The 21,585-nt window shown below is 44.3% G+C and overlaps 1 protein-coding gene across 1 annotated transcript in view; it reads right to left on the bottom strand.

Annotated features, from left to right (window-relative positions):
- The window catches only part of PLA2G4A (phospholipase A2 group IVA), an 87,551-nt gene that overhangs the window by 51,838 nt on the left and 14,128 nt on the right, over positions 1-21,585 (bottom strand). The window contains exon 2 of the mRNA XM_083743855.1: positions 2,459-2,588. Coding sequence (XP_083599981.1) covers positions 2,459-2,491 — 33 coding nt within the window. The 5' untranslated portion in view covers positions 2,492-2,588. The remainder of the gene's footprint in view (positions 1-2,458; positions 2,589-21,585) is intronic.

Genomic DNA, 21,585 nt, shown 5'->3' with positions numbered 1-21,585 from the left:
TTCTTGGGGTGTTCTATCTTTGTGCGATTTTGCCTGTACAGTGGTACCTCGGGTTACATACGCTTCAGGTTACATATGCTTCAGGTTACAGACTCCGCTAACCCAGAAATAGTGCTTCAGGTTAAGAACTTTGCTTCAGGATAAGAACAGAAATCGGGCTCCAGCGGCATGGCCCCATTAGCTAAAGTGGTGCTTCAGGTTAAGAACAGTTTCAGGTTAAGAACGGACCTCCAGAAATAATTAAGTACTTAATCCGAGGTACCACTGTATACCAAGTAGTACAATTTTATATTCCAAACAAGTAATAAAATAACCCACTTAAGTAGTTAAAACAGTAAAATGGTGCAGGACATAGCTGTCAACCGTCCCTTATTTGGCGGGAAACTCCCTTATCCCAGTGCCGTTTCCCGCTGCTGTCCCTTATTGATGATGTCCCTTAAATTTCCCGGGTTTCATGCTCGCCCGGCTTGGGAGGGAAGCAGCGGCTCGGGGTCCTCCGCCGAGAGAGAGAGAGAGAGAGAGAGAGAGAGAGAGAGAGAGAGAGAAAGAGAGAGAGTGCAAGAGCTGCCGCGACTCCGTCTCTCCCTTTTCCCCCTCAGGGGCGCATCATGAGGAGACAGGTGGCGGCGGGCAGGCAGGCAGCCCCTCTCTTGCGAGACTTCTGCCGTGATGCATGGGGAAGCCTGAGGTGGCAGTGGCGGCGGCGGCGGCTGAGGAGGCAGCCTGAGGGAGGAGGAAGAGGAGAGGATGGGGAGGGACACAGAAGGGCAGTGCTTCAGTGGCAGCTGTGGCGCTGCAACCACCTCATGCCAGGCTCGCAGGTGGCGTGGGCGAGAGTCTCTCTCCCTCCCTCCCTCCCTCCCTCCCTCTCCGGCAGGGAAGGGCCGATGGAACTCCTCGCGCCAGAACGACAGCAGCCCCAACGTGCTGCTTAGCATACCCTCCAACCAGAGCAGCATCTTAATGTAATGCTTTCCCCCTCTGCATCCCTTTCATGACTCTATTTTTATAAATCATTTGTCCATCCGTAGTTCAAATTTTTACTACAAGTTTTCTGTCAATCCTACCAATGTATGTTACTCTTCACAATAGCTTTTCAACTAAAATATAAACTTTCCCCATTCTTTATTAAAGAGGTCCTCTTCCTGGTTTCTAATTCTGCCTGTAAGCTTTGCCATCTCGACGTTGTTCATCAGTTTTGTCTGCCCCTCTTCTTTGGTTGGAGTTGTAGACCCTTATGATCATCTAGTCCAACCCCCTGCAAAACACAGTCAGTGGCAGCAAAAGCAGCATGGATTCATCCGTGCCGGATTTCTGTATAAACTAAGCAAAATCCCTTATTTTGGCTGCTAATCCCTTATTTTCGAGGCTGCTGGTCCCTTATTTTCAAATCTGTAAATTGACAGCTATGGTGCAGGGTTCATAAGTAAGTTATGGACTCGATGGTCTTTGTGGTCTCTTCCAATTCTATGATTCTATGATTCTAAGTTTAGCGGATATTTTGGTTTTCCCCAAAAACATCATCCTCCCACCCCCCTGTGTTGAGGCCATGGGCATAGCCAAAGGGGGGCAGGGAGGGGCAATTGCCCCCGCCCTAAATTAATAAAAATACATAGCTAACAAAAGGCCTGCCCCCTCCCTAACAAATCTCCTGGCTATGCCCATAGTTGAGGCACAGGTATTTTTCCATGGCTTCAACAAATTTTACACCTCTAAAACTTGAAATCAACTATTTCTTGCGGTTGAGCTCCTTCAGCTTCCTCTGCCTTTGGTTCTTCTTGCTTGAAGGAAGGTCATCCGCAAGTTTTTAATACAAGCCTTCCACATCTAGTTTGCGTAATTTGTCAGAGGGGGAACTGTCTTCAGTGGCGTAGCGTGGGGGGTGCAGGGGGGGCCGGCTGCACCGGGCGCAACATCTGGGGGGGTGCGTTCTCGCACTCGCAGCTCTCTGCCCCTACCTGGCTCCACGGGTTAGGGGGTGCAAATTACTTGCCTTGCCCCGGGTGCTGACAACCCACGCTACGCCACTGACTGTCTTCTTGAAAAGTGAACAGCAAGCCAAAAACCTGAAGTCTTTGCTTATTTTCAGCCCCTCAACTAATCAGTTTAATCTGTAATTAAAGTTTTAGTTACCTAGTTACACACTAGTACAGAATTTATCTTACTAAACATATCAGCTTTCGCGTTTACGGTTGTTTTTTTACAGAGTTTATATCCCCTTATCTTCAGAAATACATGAATTGAGGCCAGCTGGAATATTTTTTCCCTTACTCAGTGCACTTAAAATATTTTCACATCAAGTTTTTTCCCGGCTCACCCAAACTTAACAGTGCGTAATGCTTATACACACAATCCCTAAAATTGCAAGCCTCGTTAAAATAATTTGTGGTAGTTAATGCAATTGTTATTAGCCGCAGTTTATCCTGAACACTGGGAATAGAAAGTCTAATCAACTCACCATAATTTGCTGATAAGGATCTGTAGAAGACATTTTGGTTTCGGTAACTGTCTGAAACAGGCGGTGGACGATGTTATCAGCTGCTGATGTAATGTTCTTTTCACGCTGGACTCACACAGTCTTTTAAGGGCTGTATAATTAAAAAAGCCAGAAAAAGTTTTAACTCTTTTTATTTCTGCAGCCAATCTCCAGACATAATACCGTGCCCCTAATGCACCACCCACCAAAAAAAACCTCTCTTGTGCCAGACCAACTTCCTGCTGGCTTTAAGGGAAGACAAGCAAAAACAATCGTTTGGGCTTACAGACTGAAACCTTACCTGCCATCTTTCGGGTTGCTAGTTTAAAAGTCCCGGTGGCAGGTTTGTGTTCCAGCACCTCATTTTTCTCTCTTCGTTGAGAGGGGGCTTTGCAAAGTTCAGTTCAACTAAGGTGGAAAGAGCCTTCCAGCATTTCTTTCCAGTGCCTCAAATTTATGGAATTCCACGTGTAAAATTAAGCAGGCATAGCAGGAAGGAAGGAAGCCCTAGTGTACAGTGGTACGTCGAGTTACATACGCTTCAGGTTACAGACTCCGCTAACCCAGAAATAGTACCTCGGGTTAAGAACTTCGCTTCAGGATGAGAACAGAAATCGTGCTCCGACGGTGCAGCAGCAGCAGGAGACCCCATTAGCTAAAGTGGTGCTTCAGGTTAAGAACAGTTTCAGGTTAAGAACGGACCTCTGGAACGAATTAAGTACTTAACCTGAGGTACCACTGTATTTGATTGGGGCTTACTCTGAATAAAATGCAGAAAATTCAGCTGTCCGTTTTTCATAGGTAGTCACTATACCTGCAAGTATTTCACAGCAGTGACAGATCTATGTGTAAAAGGTAAAGGTAAAGGACCCCTGCACGGTTAAGTCCAATCAAAGGCGACTATGGGGTTGCGGTGCTCAGCTCGCTTTGAGGCTGAGGAAGTCTGAAATCATATGGGATGTCAGCAGCTGCTTTTGTTTACTGATGTGCCGGCCATATTTATGAGCAGTTCAAAAAGAACACTTGGACAGTTCCATAATTCAAGCCATGCAAATATTGTATTAAGTGATGCAAAAAAGCTGTTGGGAACAAATGTGGGAAAAGACCCTGAAGAAGCATATCCATTTTTCCATCTTCCTGCCAGAGGCACTCCCCACAGACTACACTGCTATTCTCCACAGAGCATTCACCAATATTTATAATATGAAGCAAATAATTATACTGTAGAACACAGACTGCCTTTTCCTGGGATGTCATGATAAGGACAGCATTGCCAAAAATCTCCAACATGGCATTTTTAAGAGGAATCTTTCGGGGGCAAAGCTACATGAAACATTTATGTCTGAAAGTATCACCACAGCATAAAATTATTGAATTTGAGCTTCAAAAAGAAAAATGGAGATCTAGATTTATCACTTCTTACCCATCGAACACAGTAGGGACACAGTAGGAACAGTAGGGACACAGGTGGCGCTGTGGGTTAAAGCCTCAGCGCCTAGGACTTGCCGATCGAAAGGTCGGCGGTTCGAATCCCTGCGGCGGGGTGCGCTCCCGCTGCTCGCTCCCAGCGCCTGCCAACCTAGCAGTTCGAAAGCACCTCCGGGTGCAAGTAGATAAATAGGGACCGCTTACCAGCGGGAAGGTAAACGGCGTTTCCGTGTGCGACTCTGGCTCGCCAGAGCAGCGATGTCACGCTGGCCACGTGACCCGGAAGTGTCTCCGGACAGCGCTGGCCCCTGGCCTCTTGAGTGAGATGGGCGCACAACCCCAGAGTCTGTCAAGACTGGCCCGTACGGGCAGGGGTACCTTTACCTTTACCCGTCGAAAGTCAGGCTGGTCCCAGAGCCCACAGAGACACACAGACCCATTTTTGAGGATTTCCTCCCCCTCTTTGTAGGCTTCTAAATTATCATGGAATGCAACTCTAAGCAAGATAGCATGTACAGTGGTACCTTGGTTCTCAAACTTAATCTGTTCCAGGAGTCCATTCGACTCCCGAAAGAATTCGAAAACCAAGGCGCAACTTCTGATTGGCTGCAGGAGCTTCCTGCACTCAAGTGAAAGCTGCGTCGTTCAGCTTCTGAAAAACATTCTCAAACTGGAACACTTACTTCTGGGTCTGTGGCGTTCGGGAGCCGATTTGTTCCGACAACTAAGCCGTTCAGGAACCAAGGTACCACTGTATATGCGCACAAGGAAAATCCGTAGGTGTTGTATCATCACACACTTTACACATGAATTATAACCACTGGGCAGTTCTAAATTTTCCTTTCCAAAAACCCTGGTCGAACCCACAGAGGGCACCTTCTTGTGTTCTTAGGACAACCCCATACCAATTGTCAGTGCTTTTGAACAGTCCTTGACGTAGCTTTGGTATTTCCATACTTCTAAAACTTTTATTGTTAAAGCAAAACCAAATTGTAGTGGTACACCATGTATGCAGCTTTACTTCCTGGTGTCCGAACAGCAAAAGCTTTGTTCAGAGGTGTTGCAAAGAGTCATCACTCAAAACAATAATGGAAAGATTAAGGGGAAAGAAGGAGACATCTTCCGTGTAAGCAGTAAGGCGAGATGCAAAATTGTGCAAACATACATTTCAGGAAATATCAAGAGCTATACAAAACAGACCATTATATTTATATTATGCCATTTCTACACACATTTCTGGGTGCTGGAGATAATGACCTTTGCCTCACATATCATATCATATCATCATATCATATCATCATATCATATCATATCACATCCCAGTCATTTTACCTAGATTTACCTACCAATATTTAATTACAGCTGATGAACAAGTGCCACTGAAGACTGAAGGACTTAGCTCCAAGTAAACATGCACAGGATTGTGCTGTTACAACATGCTAAAAAAGTTTCCCATAGCTTCACTCATAAAGCTGAGAAAAAGCATTAGGCAAGCTGTATAAAATACAGTGGTACCTCAGGTTACATACGCTTCAGGTTACAGACTCCGCTAACCCAGAAATAGTACCTTGGGTTAAGAACTTTGCTTCAGGATGAGAACAGAAATCGTGCTCCGGCGGCGTGGCAGCAGCTGAAGGCCCCATTAGCTAAAGTGGTGCTTCAGGTTAAGAACAGTTTCAGGTTAAGAACGGACCTCCGGAACGAATTAAGTTCTTAACCTGAGGTACCACTGTATACAGACCTCCCTAGAATCATAGAATTGTTTAGTTGGAATGGCCCATAAGGGTTATCTAGTCCAGTGTTTCCCAACCTTGTGCCTCCAGCTGTTTTTGGACTACAATTCCCATCATCCCTTGCCACTGGTCTTGCTAGTCAGGGATGATGGGAGTTGTAGTTCCAAAACAGCTGGAGGCACAAGGTTGGGAAACACTGATCTAGTCCAACCCTCTGCAATGCGGGAATATTTTGCCCAACATGGAGCTCAAACCCACAACCTTGAGATTAAAAGTCTCACGCTCTAGCAACTGAGCTATTCATCCCCTGTATGCCACCCCCTATAAGGGTGTTATGAAAGAACTACACAATCACAATGAATTCTTAAAGAATTGGCTAATCATATGTTTCACACTTATACATTGTCACCTTGGGAGACCAAACTAAATGACAATTAACAGACACCGGATGACTTTCTTCAATTGTGCAGAACCAATGGGCTGTACAATAGTATGTGGTGCAGGGTCCAGTTCAAATTTCCACCTAGGATTGACCTCTCTCGGTGACTTATCTCACAGGGTTGCCATGAGAATGAAAACAAAAGTTGTAAAACTCTGCAGTTCAAAGGTGTTAAGTCAGCGATAATTAGCCACAAGAAGGTTAAATACTTTTCTCATACAACAATGGAAGAAAGGGCTCCGTACGTCAGGCAACGTTCAGAACTTCCGTTCATTGTGACTCAACAATGGCATTACTTTGAAGTTGTATATTTGCTTTTATTGAAGTATGATGTGATACCCTTGGTCAGAGTGCACATTTGTTAAAAAAATAAGCTTGTGTCATTTCCATTAGGTAGCTCTAAATGTTTGTTCCTTAAATAAGGGGGAAAGGAAAGTAACAAAGGCTATGCCCTTTATAGTAGTCATTTATTATGAAGTATTATTGCAACTTGCTGGCATCTTCTCAAGAATAAGCTGAAATCCTGGAACTGGATATGGGTGAACCATTCAAGGGAGTATGACTCCACCCAGACTAGACATATCCCCAGCCAACTGGTCTAATGAGTGCTTTGCTATCAGTTCTGATTTATCTGGATTGAACTTTACTCAGTAGACCCGTTGGCTGGCGACTGGTATGGGTGAGGGTCAGACTCGCCTGTAAGATTCAGGTTGGTGGCTTCAACTGCTGGATTCCACACTGCTCCTATTGTAACCCAGGCTACCTGTGCCAGCTACAGCTGCTTCAGGTAAACAGAAACTCGGCCAGCATTGTTCATGCTGTACCAAATAGTATGGGAAACAGCCTTACTAGAAAAATTACCGTATTTTTCGCCCTATAGGACGCAGTTTTCCCCCTCCAAAAATGAAGGGGAAATGTGTGTGCGTCCTATGGGGCGAATGCAGGCTTTCGCTGAAGCCTGGAGAGCGAGAGGGGTCGGTGCGCAACGACCCCTCTCGCTCTCCAGGCTTCAGGAAGCTCTCCGCAAGCCTTGCGAACCTGGCGGGAGTTGCCGCCGGGCTCTCCAGGCTTGCGGATAGAAGCCTGTTCTGGGGGCTGGGGTTGGGGGAAGCTTGACCTTCCGCCCCACGGCTGGGGGGGGGGGGAAATAATATATTTCCCCCCAAAAAAACCGAGGTGCGCCCTATGGGCCAGTGCGCCCTATAGGGCGAAAAATACGGTAACCAATACAGTGGTACCTCGGGTTACATATGCTTCAGGTTACATACGCTTCAGGTTACAGACTCCGCTAACCCAGAAATAGTGCTTCAGGTTAAGAACTTTGCTTCAGGATGAGAACAGAAATCGTGCTCCGGCGGCGCGGCGGCAGCAGGAGGCCCCATTAGCTAAAGTGGTGCTTCAGGTTCAGAACAATTTCAGGTTAAGAACAGATCTCTGGAACGAATTAAGTACTTAACCCGAGCTACCACTGTAAACTGAAACTGACACTGGGACAAATATAAGAAGATGCCTTCACCCCGGTATGGCTCCCCTTTATCACATACACAGCCCCAACAAGAAAATGACAAAAAGCCACCAACAGCATACAAATCAATATGGCTAACCTGATCCAAAACACCCGCCCACCCCACTCAGACATGGAAACAAAGACCATTTAGAACAAAGGAAGGAAGTCAATTTGTGTTTATGTACGTAATGATATTTTTTTTTTCTGTAGATGTGTGCTTTTTCGTTTTTGTTTTGTTTTGTTTTGTTTCCTCTGTTTTTCCCCCCCTTTTCTTTTCTGTTTTTTTTATTTTGTATGTTCCGGTTTTGTTTGTTTGTATAGTATTATTTTGGATTCAATGTTTGTAATTTTTGTTATGATTCTGCATTGAAAATAAAAAAAAATCAAAAAAGAAAACAAAGAAAACAAAGACCATCACAGCCAACCACAAATGAACAGCCGCACCCTAGGCCAACCCCAACCTCTCTCACCACCAAAGGAACACAAGTGAACAGCAGAGAACTTGCACAAACAACGCTGACACAAAACCCCACATATATTAAATAAAATAGAAATATCACCACCCGACCCCAACCCCACTCATCTTACCCCACCTCTTTCCCCCTATTCTTCCTAATGTCTCAACAAATGAAACCGATTTGTTTTTTAAAAAAAAGTTACATGGGGGGGAAATACGAGAGAGAGGCATAGCACATACCTTTGTAAATCAAGAAAATCTTTAATAAAAATACATTTTTTAAAAAGCATTGTTCATTCTGTGATGAGATCCAGTGTGGTATAGTGGTTAGGAGCCCTGGACTAGGACTTGGGAAACCCAGGTTCCGATCCCTGGGTGATGGTGAGCCAGTCACTGCCCCTCAGTCTAGCAAATTGGAGTATAGGTGAGCTATACATGTAATAACAAAAACAAACAAACAAATAACTTTCCCAGGTTGCAGCACAGCTCTGTGCTCAACATAAGAATGCCTTTGAAAATTGTTGGAAAAGTCCTGCTAGCACAAAATCCTCGCCTATTGGCAGGTTAGAGTCAGCATATTGTACCCGTATCTTCTGTATTCTGAAAAATATGCACTGGTTACCAGGTTTCCAGACCAAGTACTGCTTTCAGTCTTAAAGCTCTCATCTCCCCGGGTTCCGACTATCTTAGGGAATATCTCCTTCCACACTTAGCAGTTAAATGTGTTGGATAAACAGCTTCATATAATCAACATGCTTAACTCTAACCAATGCATGAAGGGGTTAATACAATAGAGTAAACTGTCCTGTCAGGCTTAGCAATGTCCGCTTCCCCTCACCTTGGGAGGAACTAAGTAATCAAGTCTTTGTTCACCCTCTGTCTACCTGAGAAGCTGAACATATAAAGAGATTTGAGCTGGTTGCTCCAGCTCAGACCATATGGCAACCACAAGCCACTCTTGAGTTCCTATACCAGTAATTTAGGAACTTTCACCACTTTGTAACTAACTTTTCTGTCGCAGATGAAACTGACCTTTGGAGAGCTTGTAAGTAACCCATTTTTAACTCACCAAACGTGGTCTTTTTCTATGCTGGGGGAGTGGGAAATTTTGGAAGGAGCTTTGAATGGTATAGTTTAAAGGTCTAACAGCTTATATTTCCACACTTTACTTTTCTGCATCTCTTGTGATTTTAAATCTCTGCTGAAATTCTCGCACCAAAGAGTGCTTGCATCAACCCTGGATCTTGGCATCCAGGAATTCTCATGTTATACCTATTCCTTTACCTTGGACCAACAAAACGGGAGTACCAAACACCTAAAGGTAAAGGTCAAGGTCAAGGTACCCCTGCCCGTACGGGCCAGTCTTGCCAGACTCTGGGGTTGTGCGCCCATCTCACTCAAGAGGCCAGGGGCCAGCGCTGTCCGGAGACACTTCCGGGTCACGTGGCCAGCGTGACATCGCTGCTCTGGCGAGCCAGAGCCGCACACGGAAACGCCGTTTACCTTCCCGCTGGTAAGCGGTCCCTATTTATCTACTTGCACCCGGAGGTGCTTTCGAACTGCTAGGTTGGCAGGCGCTGGGAGCGAGCAGCGGGAGCGCACCCCGCCGCAGGGATTCAAACCGCCGACCTTTCGATCGGCAAGTCCAAACACCTAACAGGCCACCAAATACAACTGGTGGGCTGCACTTGGCTTGGTGGGCCAGACGTCCAGTCCTGTTGAAAATCTTCTTTAAAAATGAACTCCAATGATCCTTAAAGGCTACTTGTCTTCATCATCCTTTGGGAATGCAATCAAACCAGTCCGACTGGCTCATGCAGCCACAGCTAATGACTAACTGATAACTCTTGAAGAGGTTCGATAATAAACCCAGCTTTCTCACATTCTGCTGCATAGGGTATTGCACAATTAAGTACTTGAAGGTTTTAAAGTGCTTTCCCCTAATTTATCCAACCTTGGTCACTCTATGAAACAGATCCCCTGACTAGATATGCCAGCCATGTCCTTCCTTGCTTTCTCAAACTATCTATGCCTTCCCAAGAGACACTAATGACAAAGCAAAGTGACACAATGGGGAGGGGGGGTTGTTGATGGGTGAGAGTTGTTGCTGCTGGTGGTTTGTTGTATCTTTATTTTAGATTTTGTTGTGATATATGTGGAAATTGTTCAGTTTGGTTTTGTATTTTTGTTTAATGTTTCATTTATTTGAAATAAAAAACTTAAGGTCTTGTATATATATATATATATATATAATAAATGTACCAAGCAAACACGTACATAAATATATAAACCACATGTCTGAAGCAGCACAGGAAAACAGCCCTGAAACTATTTTTACTCCCAAACTGACCAAATGTTTCCTCTGCAAGGTTGAAGGGAAATGGAAAAGCCTCCCCATTGTCTTTTCATTCACAAATCCTTTCTTAAGGGTATGTCTGTGTATGAATAGGGTGAACCTGTGACCTGGCTCACAAACTAAGTATTTATCATTACAAAAGATGGGCCAGGCTCCCCTGGGTATCCAATCAAGTAAGCATTAAGAGGTAACCTGCCAGACAGGAGGTAAACAACACACTCAGATTTCTGTTGTAGACCGCCCTTTCTGTGATGTAGGTATGATAGGGGGTGGTCTTGAGCTACACCCCTTCTGTGATGTATGTATGATGTTTCTGGGGGTGGTCTTGGACTCTGGATCGGACAATTTAAAATGTCTATATAAGGGTGGGCACACCTTGGTTTGGGGTCCTCCTCCTCTCTCCTGCGTGTGAAGGGGGCACCCTGTTGCAACAGTTCAATAAAGATCAGGCTTACTAGCTGCTTTGCTTCTCAATATTCTCTGCTACTTTCTCCAACTGATGGAGAACCTGCAAAAGACTCTATAAGGGCTCTTGTGTCCCCCATAAGAGAATAAGGGCAGATTTTCGTTTATTACATATTGTTTATGACTACAGTGGTACCTTGGTTCCCAAACAGCTTAGCTGATGAACAAATCGGTTCCCAGATGCCGCAAACCCCCTCACACGCAGGAAAGGAGGAGGACCTCGAACAACAGTGCGCAAGGCCTTATATAGACATTTTAAATTCCCTGCCCTGGAGCTCCAGACCACCCCTCCATACATCATAGAAGGGGCGTAACCCAAGACCACCACCCCCCAGATACATCATACCTACATCACAGAAAAGGTGGTCTACAGCAGAAATCTGAGTTTCTTGTTTATCTCGTCTGACGGGTTACCTATTAATGCTCACTTGATTGGATACCCAGGGGAGCCTGGCCAGTCTTTTGTAATGATAAGTACTTAGTTCCTGAGCCAGGTCACAGGCTCACCCTATTCAAACACAGACAGACATACCCTTAAGGCAGGATTTGTGAAGGAAAAGACAATGGGGAGGCTTTTCCATTTTCCTTTGACCTTGCAGAGAAAATATTTGGTCAGTTTGGGAATCAAAAATGGTTTCAGGTCGGTCTTCCTGTGCTGATCTATGTACATGCTTGGTTGGTACGTTTATGAACATTTATTATACTGTATATCTAAGACTTTAAAATTCTTATCACACAGGACAAATCAAAAATGCTAAAATTCAAGCTTTGGCCCAACGTTTTGTTAATGCTAATTTCACTTTTGTCTCTGCTCTACAAACGACAGCATTCTGTTTCCTCAAAGTCCGCAACGGTAAGCTTCACAAAACACGTAAAAACTTGATCCAGATTCCTCTTCCTTTCCTCCCCCACAAAAAGAGAACCGGAAGAAATCGGTAACATGTGGAAGTTTATCTGCTGCCTTGTTTTTAAAACCTGTAAAAGGCTGACTTGCTGACTCCTCTCCAAAAATCGCATCGTGCTAGGAATCACATCTGCAGGGAAATCTACTAAAAATGGTGACAGGGGGCTTCCCCCACCCTACCCGACAGACACAAGCTTTAACCTCAAGGCTGAATCATGGTTACGTTTTGTAGGGAAATGGTCCATAAATTGTGTAATCCAAGAATGACACATACCTCTGGGATGAGAAGAGCCCCAGCTATTGAAGCTTACAAGGGGCTGGGTTGTTATAACAGACAGCTAGAATAAGGCCGCCACCTTTAAATCTGGCAAATGATGAGCAATCCAGCATTCACTTTTTCATTCTTTAGTTAGAAGAGGAAGCTAGGTAAAGGTAAAGGGACCCCTGACCATTAGGTCCAGTCGTGGCCGACTCTGGAGTTGCGGCGCTCATCTCACTCTATTAGCCGAGGGAGCCGGCGTACAGCTTCCGGGTCATGTGGCCAGCATGACTAAGCCGCTTCTGGCGAACCAGAGCAGCGCACGGAAACGCTGTTTACCTTCCCGCCGGAGCAGTACCTATTTATCTACTTGCACTTTGACATGCTTTCGAACTGCTAGGTTGGCAGGAGCTGGGACCGAGCAACGGGAGCTCACCCTGTCGCGGGGATTCGAACCGCCAACCTTCTGATCGGCAAGCCCAAGCTCAGTGCTTTAGACCACAGAGGAAGCTAACAAGGGCTTATTGCTGCTGCAAAAATCTCCCAAGAAATACGGGAGAGCTGGCTTCAACTTGCTCTTGGCTGCTTCTACCATCAGCACTATGTAGTGTTTATTACTGACTGCAGCAACAGGAACTGAGGAGCCACAGGGCAATAAATTCCAGCCCTTGGCATGGGCCCAGACCTGTTATTAAATTCCCTGGGGCAACTGGTAGTATTTTGGCACCCTAGGCAAAATCTTAAAATGCAACTCAATATGCACCTTTTACACAGAGACACTTAGATCCCTGGCACGTTTAAACACACAATACCTGCCAATTTTTGAAAATCTTGGAAAATAGAGATTGCTGGCATTTATACACCTCGTTTATCCACCTAAAAATATGTGCTGGAAACAAGCAAGTCTGAGAAGGTTTCTTCATATGCTTTAAGATGCAGAGCAGCTTTAAATTTTGTTCTGCTCAAGGTATTTGGGTTCAGCTAAGACCTGCCTAGCTTGTTGGCTAAGAAACCAATTAGGCAACCACCATGTTGAAATGTGAATAATTAAGCAAGTACATAAATGTCTTAAAATGCAGTAAGAGATATTATATGCACAGAAATAAAGGTGAGCAGGTTTCAACAAAGGAAGTGTGGCTTTTGAAAGTGAAAATTAAGAGAGCAAAATGATGAAGTAATTAAAAAATATTACAGCCAAATGAAATCACAGGCAGGATTTGAGATAAAAGCAGCAGAAGGAGAATGAAAAAAATAATTGCAATAGATAAATTTTTTTTGTTATAGATAAAGATTTAATGCAGTAGAAAAGGTTTGGATAAAAACACTGTGGAAATGAGGGTGGGAAGTCAACTTATGAAACAAGGTATTTGATTTCTGAGGTTGATATTTGATAAATATTTTAGGTTATTGCGCAAATGTTTGAAAAAATGAAAGCGAGAGAACCGCAATAAACCTAAGTAGGTAAAAAGCTTACATCTGATTGCAAGATGTTATGCTTGATCTATGTAGCAGTTCAACTACTAAGGTACCACTGTAAAATCATTCTATACCATAATGGAGAAAGGAGTGTGCAGTTCTGTGGTGCTGATTATGATAAAACTGTATGCTAGCGACTGGCCCAGCTGCCCTCATGTCACAGAGAAGAAGCCAAACTAGAAATCTCTTGAGTGCTATTCACAGGTACACACAACCCCCCACAGTCATCACAGGCACAAAGGGGCCACACTCATTCAGTAACTGTGTCAAGGAGTTACACACACACAAAAAAAAATGGATATGCATAGGGCCTCTGAACATGGAACTTGAATATGCTGGTCAGTGGGGCTTTTCTGAGGCACATGTGGTAGTGAAAGATAGGCCTATACAACCCCCTCATGTGCTCTTCAATGCAAAATATATCGTAGCATCAGCTGCACCAGTTTCATTTCTTTTTAGTGACCTTCCCCAAAAGCGGTGTTAGCAGTTGTTGTTTAGTCGTTTAGTCATGTCCGACTCTTCGTGACCCCATGGACCAGAGCATGCCAGGCACTTCTGTCTTCCACTGCCTCCCGCAGTTTGGTCAAACTCATGCTGGTAGCTTCGAGAACACTATCCAACCATCTCGTCCTCTGTCGTCCCCTTCTCTTTGTGCCCTCCATCTTTCCCAACATCAGGGTCTTTTCCAGGGAGTCTTCTCTTCTCATGAGGTGGCCAAAGTATTGGAGCCTCAGCTTCAGGATCTGTCCTTCCAGTGAGCACTCAGGGCTGATTTCCTTCAGAAAGGATAGGTTTGATCTTCTTGCAGTCCATGGGACTCTCAAGAGTCTCCTCCAGCACCATAATTCAATTCTTCGGCGATCAGCCTTCTTTATGGTCCAGCTTTCACTTCCATACATCACTACTGGGCAGCAGAGTAGGTGCTAACTAGACTTCTGCAACTTCCTCACCACCTCATGCTCACTGGGAATAACACAACATTGCCAATGGTCTTGAAGCATTGTGGGAAGAAGTAGTAGAGATTGCCAGTGGAGGCTGTCATGTTTCCTTCTGCACACTGCCCCAGGAACAATACTACAGTGGTACCTCAGGTTACATACGCTTCAGGTTACAGACTCCGCTAACCCAGAAATAGTACCTCGGGTTAAGATGTTTGCTTCAGGATAAGAACAGAAATCGTGCTCCGGCGGCACGGCAGCGGTGGGAGGCCCCATTAGATAAAGTGGTGCTTCAGGTTAAGAACAGTTTCAGGTTAAGAACAGACCTCCAGAACGAATTAAGTTCTTAACCTGAGGCACCACTGTAGCAGGCCATACAAGCACAAAAGAGTGTCACACCAAGCATGTACATTTTCCCCAAAATGTAATTTTTTCCCCATTTTAGGAAATGATATACAGTGGTACCTCGGGTTACAGACACTTCAGGTTTCAGACTCCGCTAACCCAGAAATAGTACCTCAGGTTAAGAACTTTGCTCCAGGATGAGAACAGAAATTGCATGGTAGTGGTGCAGTGGCAGCGGGAGGCCCCATTAGATAAAGTGGTACCTCAGGTTAAGGACAGTTTCAGGTTAAGAACGGACCTCTGGAACGAATTAAGTTCTTAACCCGAGGTACCACTGTATAATGAGTTGGGGTTGTTTTTTTTAAAAAAATAACCTTTTCTTAAAAAACCCGAAGCCTTCCTTTTAGGAACTCTAGGTGCCAAAATTCCAAGGGAGCAGAAAAGACTATTTATGTATGTGACCATGGCTACACGGATGTTATTGGCCCAGAGATGGAAAGAAGATAAAGTCCCTACCAGAGAAGAATGGCAGATGAAGTTGATGGACTATGCCCAAATGGCAAAAATGACCGGAAGAATCAGAAACCAGGAAGACCAAAATTGTAATAACGAATTGGGGGGGGGGGGATTAACTTATCTTAAAGACGATTGTAAACAGTTAGACTTGTTAGTAGGATTGGAATATCACTTGTAATTTCATAGTGAAATTTGGATATAATGGAGATGTAAAAGATTTGGATCATCATAAAAGATGCAGGAGGAAATGAGTAAAAAATAGGGCCCATAAAGGGGAGGATGTAAGTCTAGGAGATTCCTTGGAATCTTGTTTTTATTACCTATGTTCAATATACGACTGTAAAATTTTAATCTGAAAAACCAAATAAATAAATTTCCAAAAAAAATGTACATTTTTCATGCCAGCCTATAAATGTGTCCATATTTATAGTCTGAATACAGGCAGTGACCAACCACACCCTGTTGTGCCCCTATTCTGTTCTGCTCCACCCCACTCCGTCCCTGATCTACCTTCTTCCAAGTCCAAACGGACCCGCTCACTGGAGATCACACGTCAATTGGACACGCCTAAAATGGTCACCACCTGTAATTTATTTTGTCGATTCCATAAGGAATCAACAACTTGGACGAAACTTCCAGAGTTCTGGCTCTGGGAAATGGAGCTACAGTGACACATTTGAGCTACTTCTTTTGTAGTAAAGGTAAAGGGACCCCTGACCATTAGGTCCAGTCGTGACCGACTCTAGGGTTGCGGCGCTCATCTCGTTTTATTGGCCGAGGGAGCTGGCGTACAGCTTCCAGGTCATGTGGCCAGCATGACTAAGCCGCTTCTGGCAAACCAGAGCAGCACACAGAAACGCCGTTTAGCTTCCTGCCAGAGCGGTACCTATTTATCTACTTGCACTTTGATGTGCTTTCGAACTGCTAGGTTGGCAGGAGCTGGGACCGAGCAACAGGAGCTCACCCCGTCACGGGAATTCGAACTGCCGAGCTTCTGATTGGCAAGTCCTAGGCTCTGTGGTTTAACTCACAGCGCCACCCACGTCCCATATACTTCTTTTGTATATGGATGCAAATATTTGCAAACAAAGAACAAAGGGCTAAACTTAACATATCCAACAAAAAGAAAAAACAGAGGAGCACAATGTAACATTAGTCTCCTTGCAGTAGCTACAGCTCTCAGCTGAGCAGATGATTTTATATTATGAGGAGAATCCACCCAAGTCATACGCAGAATAAACCAATGGATTAAAGTTAATCATGACCAACTGAAACCACAGGTTTCAATGGATCTGGTCTAAGTACAACTTAAGTCAGAGAACAACATACTTATTTAAAACACTTAAACCAGCCTTGCTTTCAGAGAGCTCGAGGCAGCTAGCAATGAAGATGAAACCCTGTAAAATATCCCCCACAATCTAATGTTAAAACGGCAGCGAGAAATAACTCAACAGCAGCAATAAAAAGTTGTTAGAAATCCCCAAGTAGCAAACCCAGGTTTACCTCCATAAAATCTGTGCATCAGCCCATAATTAAAATCTGAACACCAATCCAAGCCAAATATACCATTCACTAGCACACAAGAGGGATATGTCGAATTGAGTTTCCTCTTTTCTTGCAAGATCTGTCTCTCTGAAAAAGCCTAAATATATTTTGTACATGTAATCAACTTCACAAAGAAGGACCAAAGAGTATTGGCACCTTAAAATGTATCAAAGGCTTGTCTGGGAAAATTAATGAGCAAACGCCTAGATTTTATTTCATCGGAACTGAGAAATATGGCGTCTGCCACTCAAGGAGGACTTTTGGATCAGCGTGTGAGGATTTATTGTAAACAAAAGACAGCTTTTTTTAAAAAAAAAAAGGGAGAGCCTTACAAAGTTCACACAGAAGCATAATATTGCTTACTTTAACTCGCCTGTGGAAACAACTCAGAGGCTATTAAGAAGAAAAAGGGTAACAAGAAGATTGGAAGATGGGACTGGTGAACACTAAAAGCAGCAGAAATATGAGATGATTGGAGTATGATTGGATATGAGTAGCTGTCAACTACTCGAAGCGTGGGAACCCCCAACAAAAAATTATAATTTGGTAAAATATTTGGACTTTATGATATGTATTGGTATAATTTGAAATAATCAATGTGATATGATTGGATTGTTAAATGGAAAACGTAAAAAATTATTATTTTAAAAAATGTATCAAAGGGTGCAACTTTTTCAAAACAAGTACAATAAGCTTTTTCTGCTTGAAACAGGGGTGACTAACCTGTGGCTCTCTATATACTGCTGGACTTCAACTCCCATGAGCCCCAGCCATTATGCCCAATGGTCAAGGATGATAGGAGTTGTAGTCTAGCAATATCTGGGGCACACCCACCCCAGTGAGGCAAATGAATCTCCTCCATTAATAATAATAATAATAATAATAATTATTATTATTATTATTATTATTATTATTATTATTATTATTATTAATACCCCGCCCATCTGGCTGGGCTTCCCCAGCCACTCTGGGTGGCTCCCAAAAAAATATTAAAATACTGTAATACATCAAACATTAAAAGGTTCCCTAAACAGGGCTGCCTTCAGATGTCTTCTAAAAGTCTGGTAGTTGTTCTCTTTGACATCTGGTGGGAGGGCGTTCTGCAGGGAGGGCACCACTACCGAGGAGGCCCTCTGCCTGGTTCCCTGTAACTTGGCTTCTCGCAGTGAGGGAACCGCCATAAGGCCCTCAGCGCTGGACCTCAGTGTCCGGGTAGAATGATGGGGGTGGAGACGCTCCTTCAGATATACTGGACCGAGGCCGTTTATGTTGTTTTGGGAAACAAAGCAGCCAGCGTAAAATGTGACGCAGATCTGGTTCACGTGTGCATTTCCTCATCCCTGCCTCAGAACACAGCAATTCAAACAAAACCTTGAGCATGCATGAGGCTCATGTTCACACTCCTGTATCTGGATGCCTTTAAACTGCAGCTAATCAATGCTTCAGAAAAAGAGAAGTATCTCCAACATAAAGCTAGTCATCATAACCAAACCAGTTAGGAAAGTGGAACTATATCAAAAAGTTTCAGCCCGTCTAGAACTTGAGTTTCTCAGGCTCTCCATAACGTAACATGGAAGCCACTACACAATGGTGATATGAAAATATTTTAAATGCGTCAACATGGCCCAATGAGAAGAGATGCAGCACAGGGGCAAAACACACGATTTGAATGCCAAAGACTCGAGGTTCAACCCCTGAGATCGCCAAATAGGGCTGGGAAAAGCTTCATCCGAAATCTTGGGAGAGTCGCTGCTAAAATAGTGCACGTTACAGAGCTAGTGATCAAATGACCCAACTTGGTACGAGGCACCTTCCTGAGAGAAATGAGGACTTCTGTACACTACTTGCACCTCACATTTCTCTCCCAAGATTTGGCTGCATCAGGCATTCACTCTCCGGCAAAATTATTATTCAAGGGGTGCAGCAAGGATGCAGTTAGCTCTGCCGCCCCACCAAGGCCCAGTTCGGTTGTCTTTCCATTCACAAAAGGCAACTGTGTGACTTGAAGCGCCTTTTCTAAACATACCGACTGTGCACATTTTAGAACCTTTTTAAAATTTGAGTATCAAGTTTCTGAAATGTGTGGGTAGCCTCCACAGATAAATAAGATTTCCCCGCATCCCATGTTGTAGTTGTTGTTTAGTTGTTTAGTCGTGTCCGACTCTTCGTGACCCCATGGACCAGAGCACGCCAGGCACTCCTGTCTTCCACTGCCTCCTGCAGTTTGATCAAACTCATGCTGGTAGCTTCGAGAACACTGTCCAACCATCTTGTCCTCTGTCGTCCCCTTCTCCTTGTGCCCTCCATCTTTCCCAACATCAGGGTCTTTTCCAGGGAGTCTTCTCTGCTCATGAGGTGGCCAAAGTACTGGAGCCTCAGCTTCAGGATCTGTCCTTCCAGTCAGCACTCAGGGCTAATTTCCTTAAGAATGGAGAGGTTTGATCTTCTTGCAGTCCATGGGACTATCAAGAGTCTCCTCCAGCACCATAATTCAAAAGTATCAATTCTTTGGCGATCAGCCTTCTTTATGGTCCAGCTCTCACTTCCATACATCACTACTGGGAAAACCATAGCTTTAACTATACGGACCTTTGTTGGCAAGGTGATGTCTCTGCTTTTTAAGATGCTGTCTAGGTTTGTCATTGCTTTTCCCCCAAGAAGCAGGCGTCTTTTAATTTCGTGGCTGCTGTCACCATCTGCAGTGATCATGGAGCCCAAGAAAGTAAAATCTCTCACTGCCTCCATTTCTTCCACTTCTGTTTGCCAGGAGGTGATGGGGACCAGTGGCCATGATCTTCGTTTTTTTGATGTTGAGCTTCAAACCATATTTTGCGCTCTCCTCTTTCACCCTCAAGGGACGCAGGTGGCGCTGTGGGTTAAAGCCTCAGTGCCTAGGACTTGCCGATCGAAAGGTCGGCGGTTCGAATCCCTGCGGCGGGGTGCGCTCCCGCTGCTCGGTCCCAGCGCCTGCTAACCTAGCAGTTCGAAAGCACCTCCGGGTGCAAGTAGATAAATAGGGACCGCTTACCAGCGGGAAGGTAAACAGCGTATCTGTGTGCAGCTCTGGCTTGCCAGATGCAGCTTTGTCACGCTGGCCATGTGACCTGGAAGTGTCTCCGGACAGCGCTGGCCCCTGGCCTCTTAAGTGAGATGGGCGCACAACCCCAGAGTCTGTCAAGACTGGCCCGTACGGGCAGGGGTACCTTTACCTTTACCTTACCTTTCACCCTCATTAAAAGGTTCTTTAATTCCTCCTCACTTTCTGCCATCAATGTTGTATCATCTGCATATCTGAGGTTGTTGATATTTCTTCCGTCTATCTTAATTCCGGCTAGGGATTCATCCAGCCCAGCCTTTCGCATGATGAATTCTGCATATAAGTCTCCTTCAAAGAGTTGGAATGGGTCTGAACTGGTGATGCAACAGCATGGAGCTAGGACTCTCACCTACACGGTAACTTTGTGAGTTTGTAAATGGCTGTAGAGTCACGTTTCTCAAACTTGGGTCTCCAACTGCTATTGTCAAACTATAATTCTCATCATCCCTGACCACTGGTCTTGCTAGCTAGGGATGATGGGTATTGGAGTCCAACAATAGCTAGAGAGGGACAGAGAGGGGAACCAATCATATCTTAGTTTGGAGATGGGGAATTATCTTGTACCTGGTATTTATAGAACATTCTTACCTCTACGATTGTCTAAAAATTAATAAAGCTTTCAATAGGATCTTTCACGAGTGAACTGGCAGACCAGACCCCTGCCTCTTAAACAGATGCTTTTCATTCCTTATTAGCACAGCGCCTCTGGATAAAAAAAGAATTCAATTGATCAGTAAAATAATAAAAGAGTGATAATAAGATATGTGAAGAAAGGTGATGCAGCTCTATTGAAACACGTTGTTGTAACCTAGGGCTACTACAAAGCAATCATTCCACAGTTTATTACTAAAGATCAAATCAGCTGCTACTCCTTTATACAAACTCCTTTTCCTTAAATAGTAAGAGCTGAGGTTGGCATCACATGAACACAACAGTTTATTTATTTTGCTTAGCAGGGGTACCTAGTGACACAGTGCCAATTGACAAGGGCATTTCCAGAAACTCTTGGGCTGGAATTTTATACACACTAACCTAGAAATAAGCACCACTGTACGCAGGAAGACTTATTTCTGAGTAAACATGTACAGGATTGCACCACATACCTGGCTGACAGGTATGTTCTGCTTTTGATAGCGACTGAGACAAATAAAGGACTCAATTTTTTCAAGTGCTATTTTTTAGATGATAAGCACTCAGTATCTGTGCCAGGCAAAGACCGATACTAGTCATTTTGAATAAATTTTAGCACAGCTTAGCGAAAGCTAAAACAAAGTTTTGTACTCCAAAAGGATCTAGTCTGGCCGTTTAAATGTAGAGGAATTTGCAGAATGAAGTGGAATGCATTTCAAAGGCTAGAACACCGGTAAGGAATCCTCAGTCCATGTACTAATCTTGGCCTGCTCAAGTTTCCAGATTGGTCCTTGCAGCCATTTTTTTTAACCACCTATCAATCAGGTGACATCACCTGAGGGTCAGAGGGTTCAGTCCTGCTTGGTTCTGCTGTGCACACTTGCTCCCCATACAAAACTCTGTTTCTGAAGAAAGCAGGACTGGTCTCTCACCCATCCGCTGATGGGCAGGGTTTTAATCCTACCCACACTGACCATATTTGACAGGCGGATGGTCCTGTCCACCTGTCAATCA

Source organism: Podarcis gaigeae, assembly GCF_964106915.1.
Source record: "Podarcis gaigeae genome assembly, chromosome: 6".
Classification (NCBI taxonomy): Eukaryota; Metazoa; Chordata; class Lepidosauria; order Squamata; family Lacertidae; genus Podarcis; species Podarcis gaigeae.
Note: the sequence above shows the minus strand (reverse complement) of the source record. Positions and strands in the feature narration are given on the sequence as shown.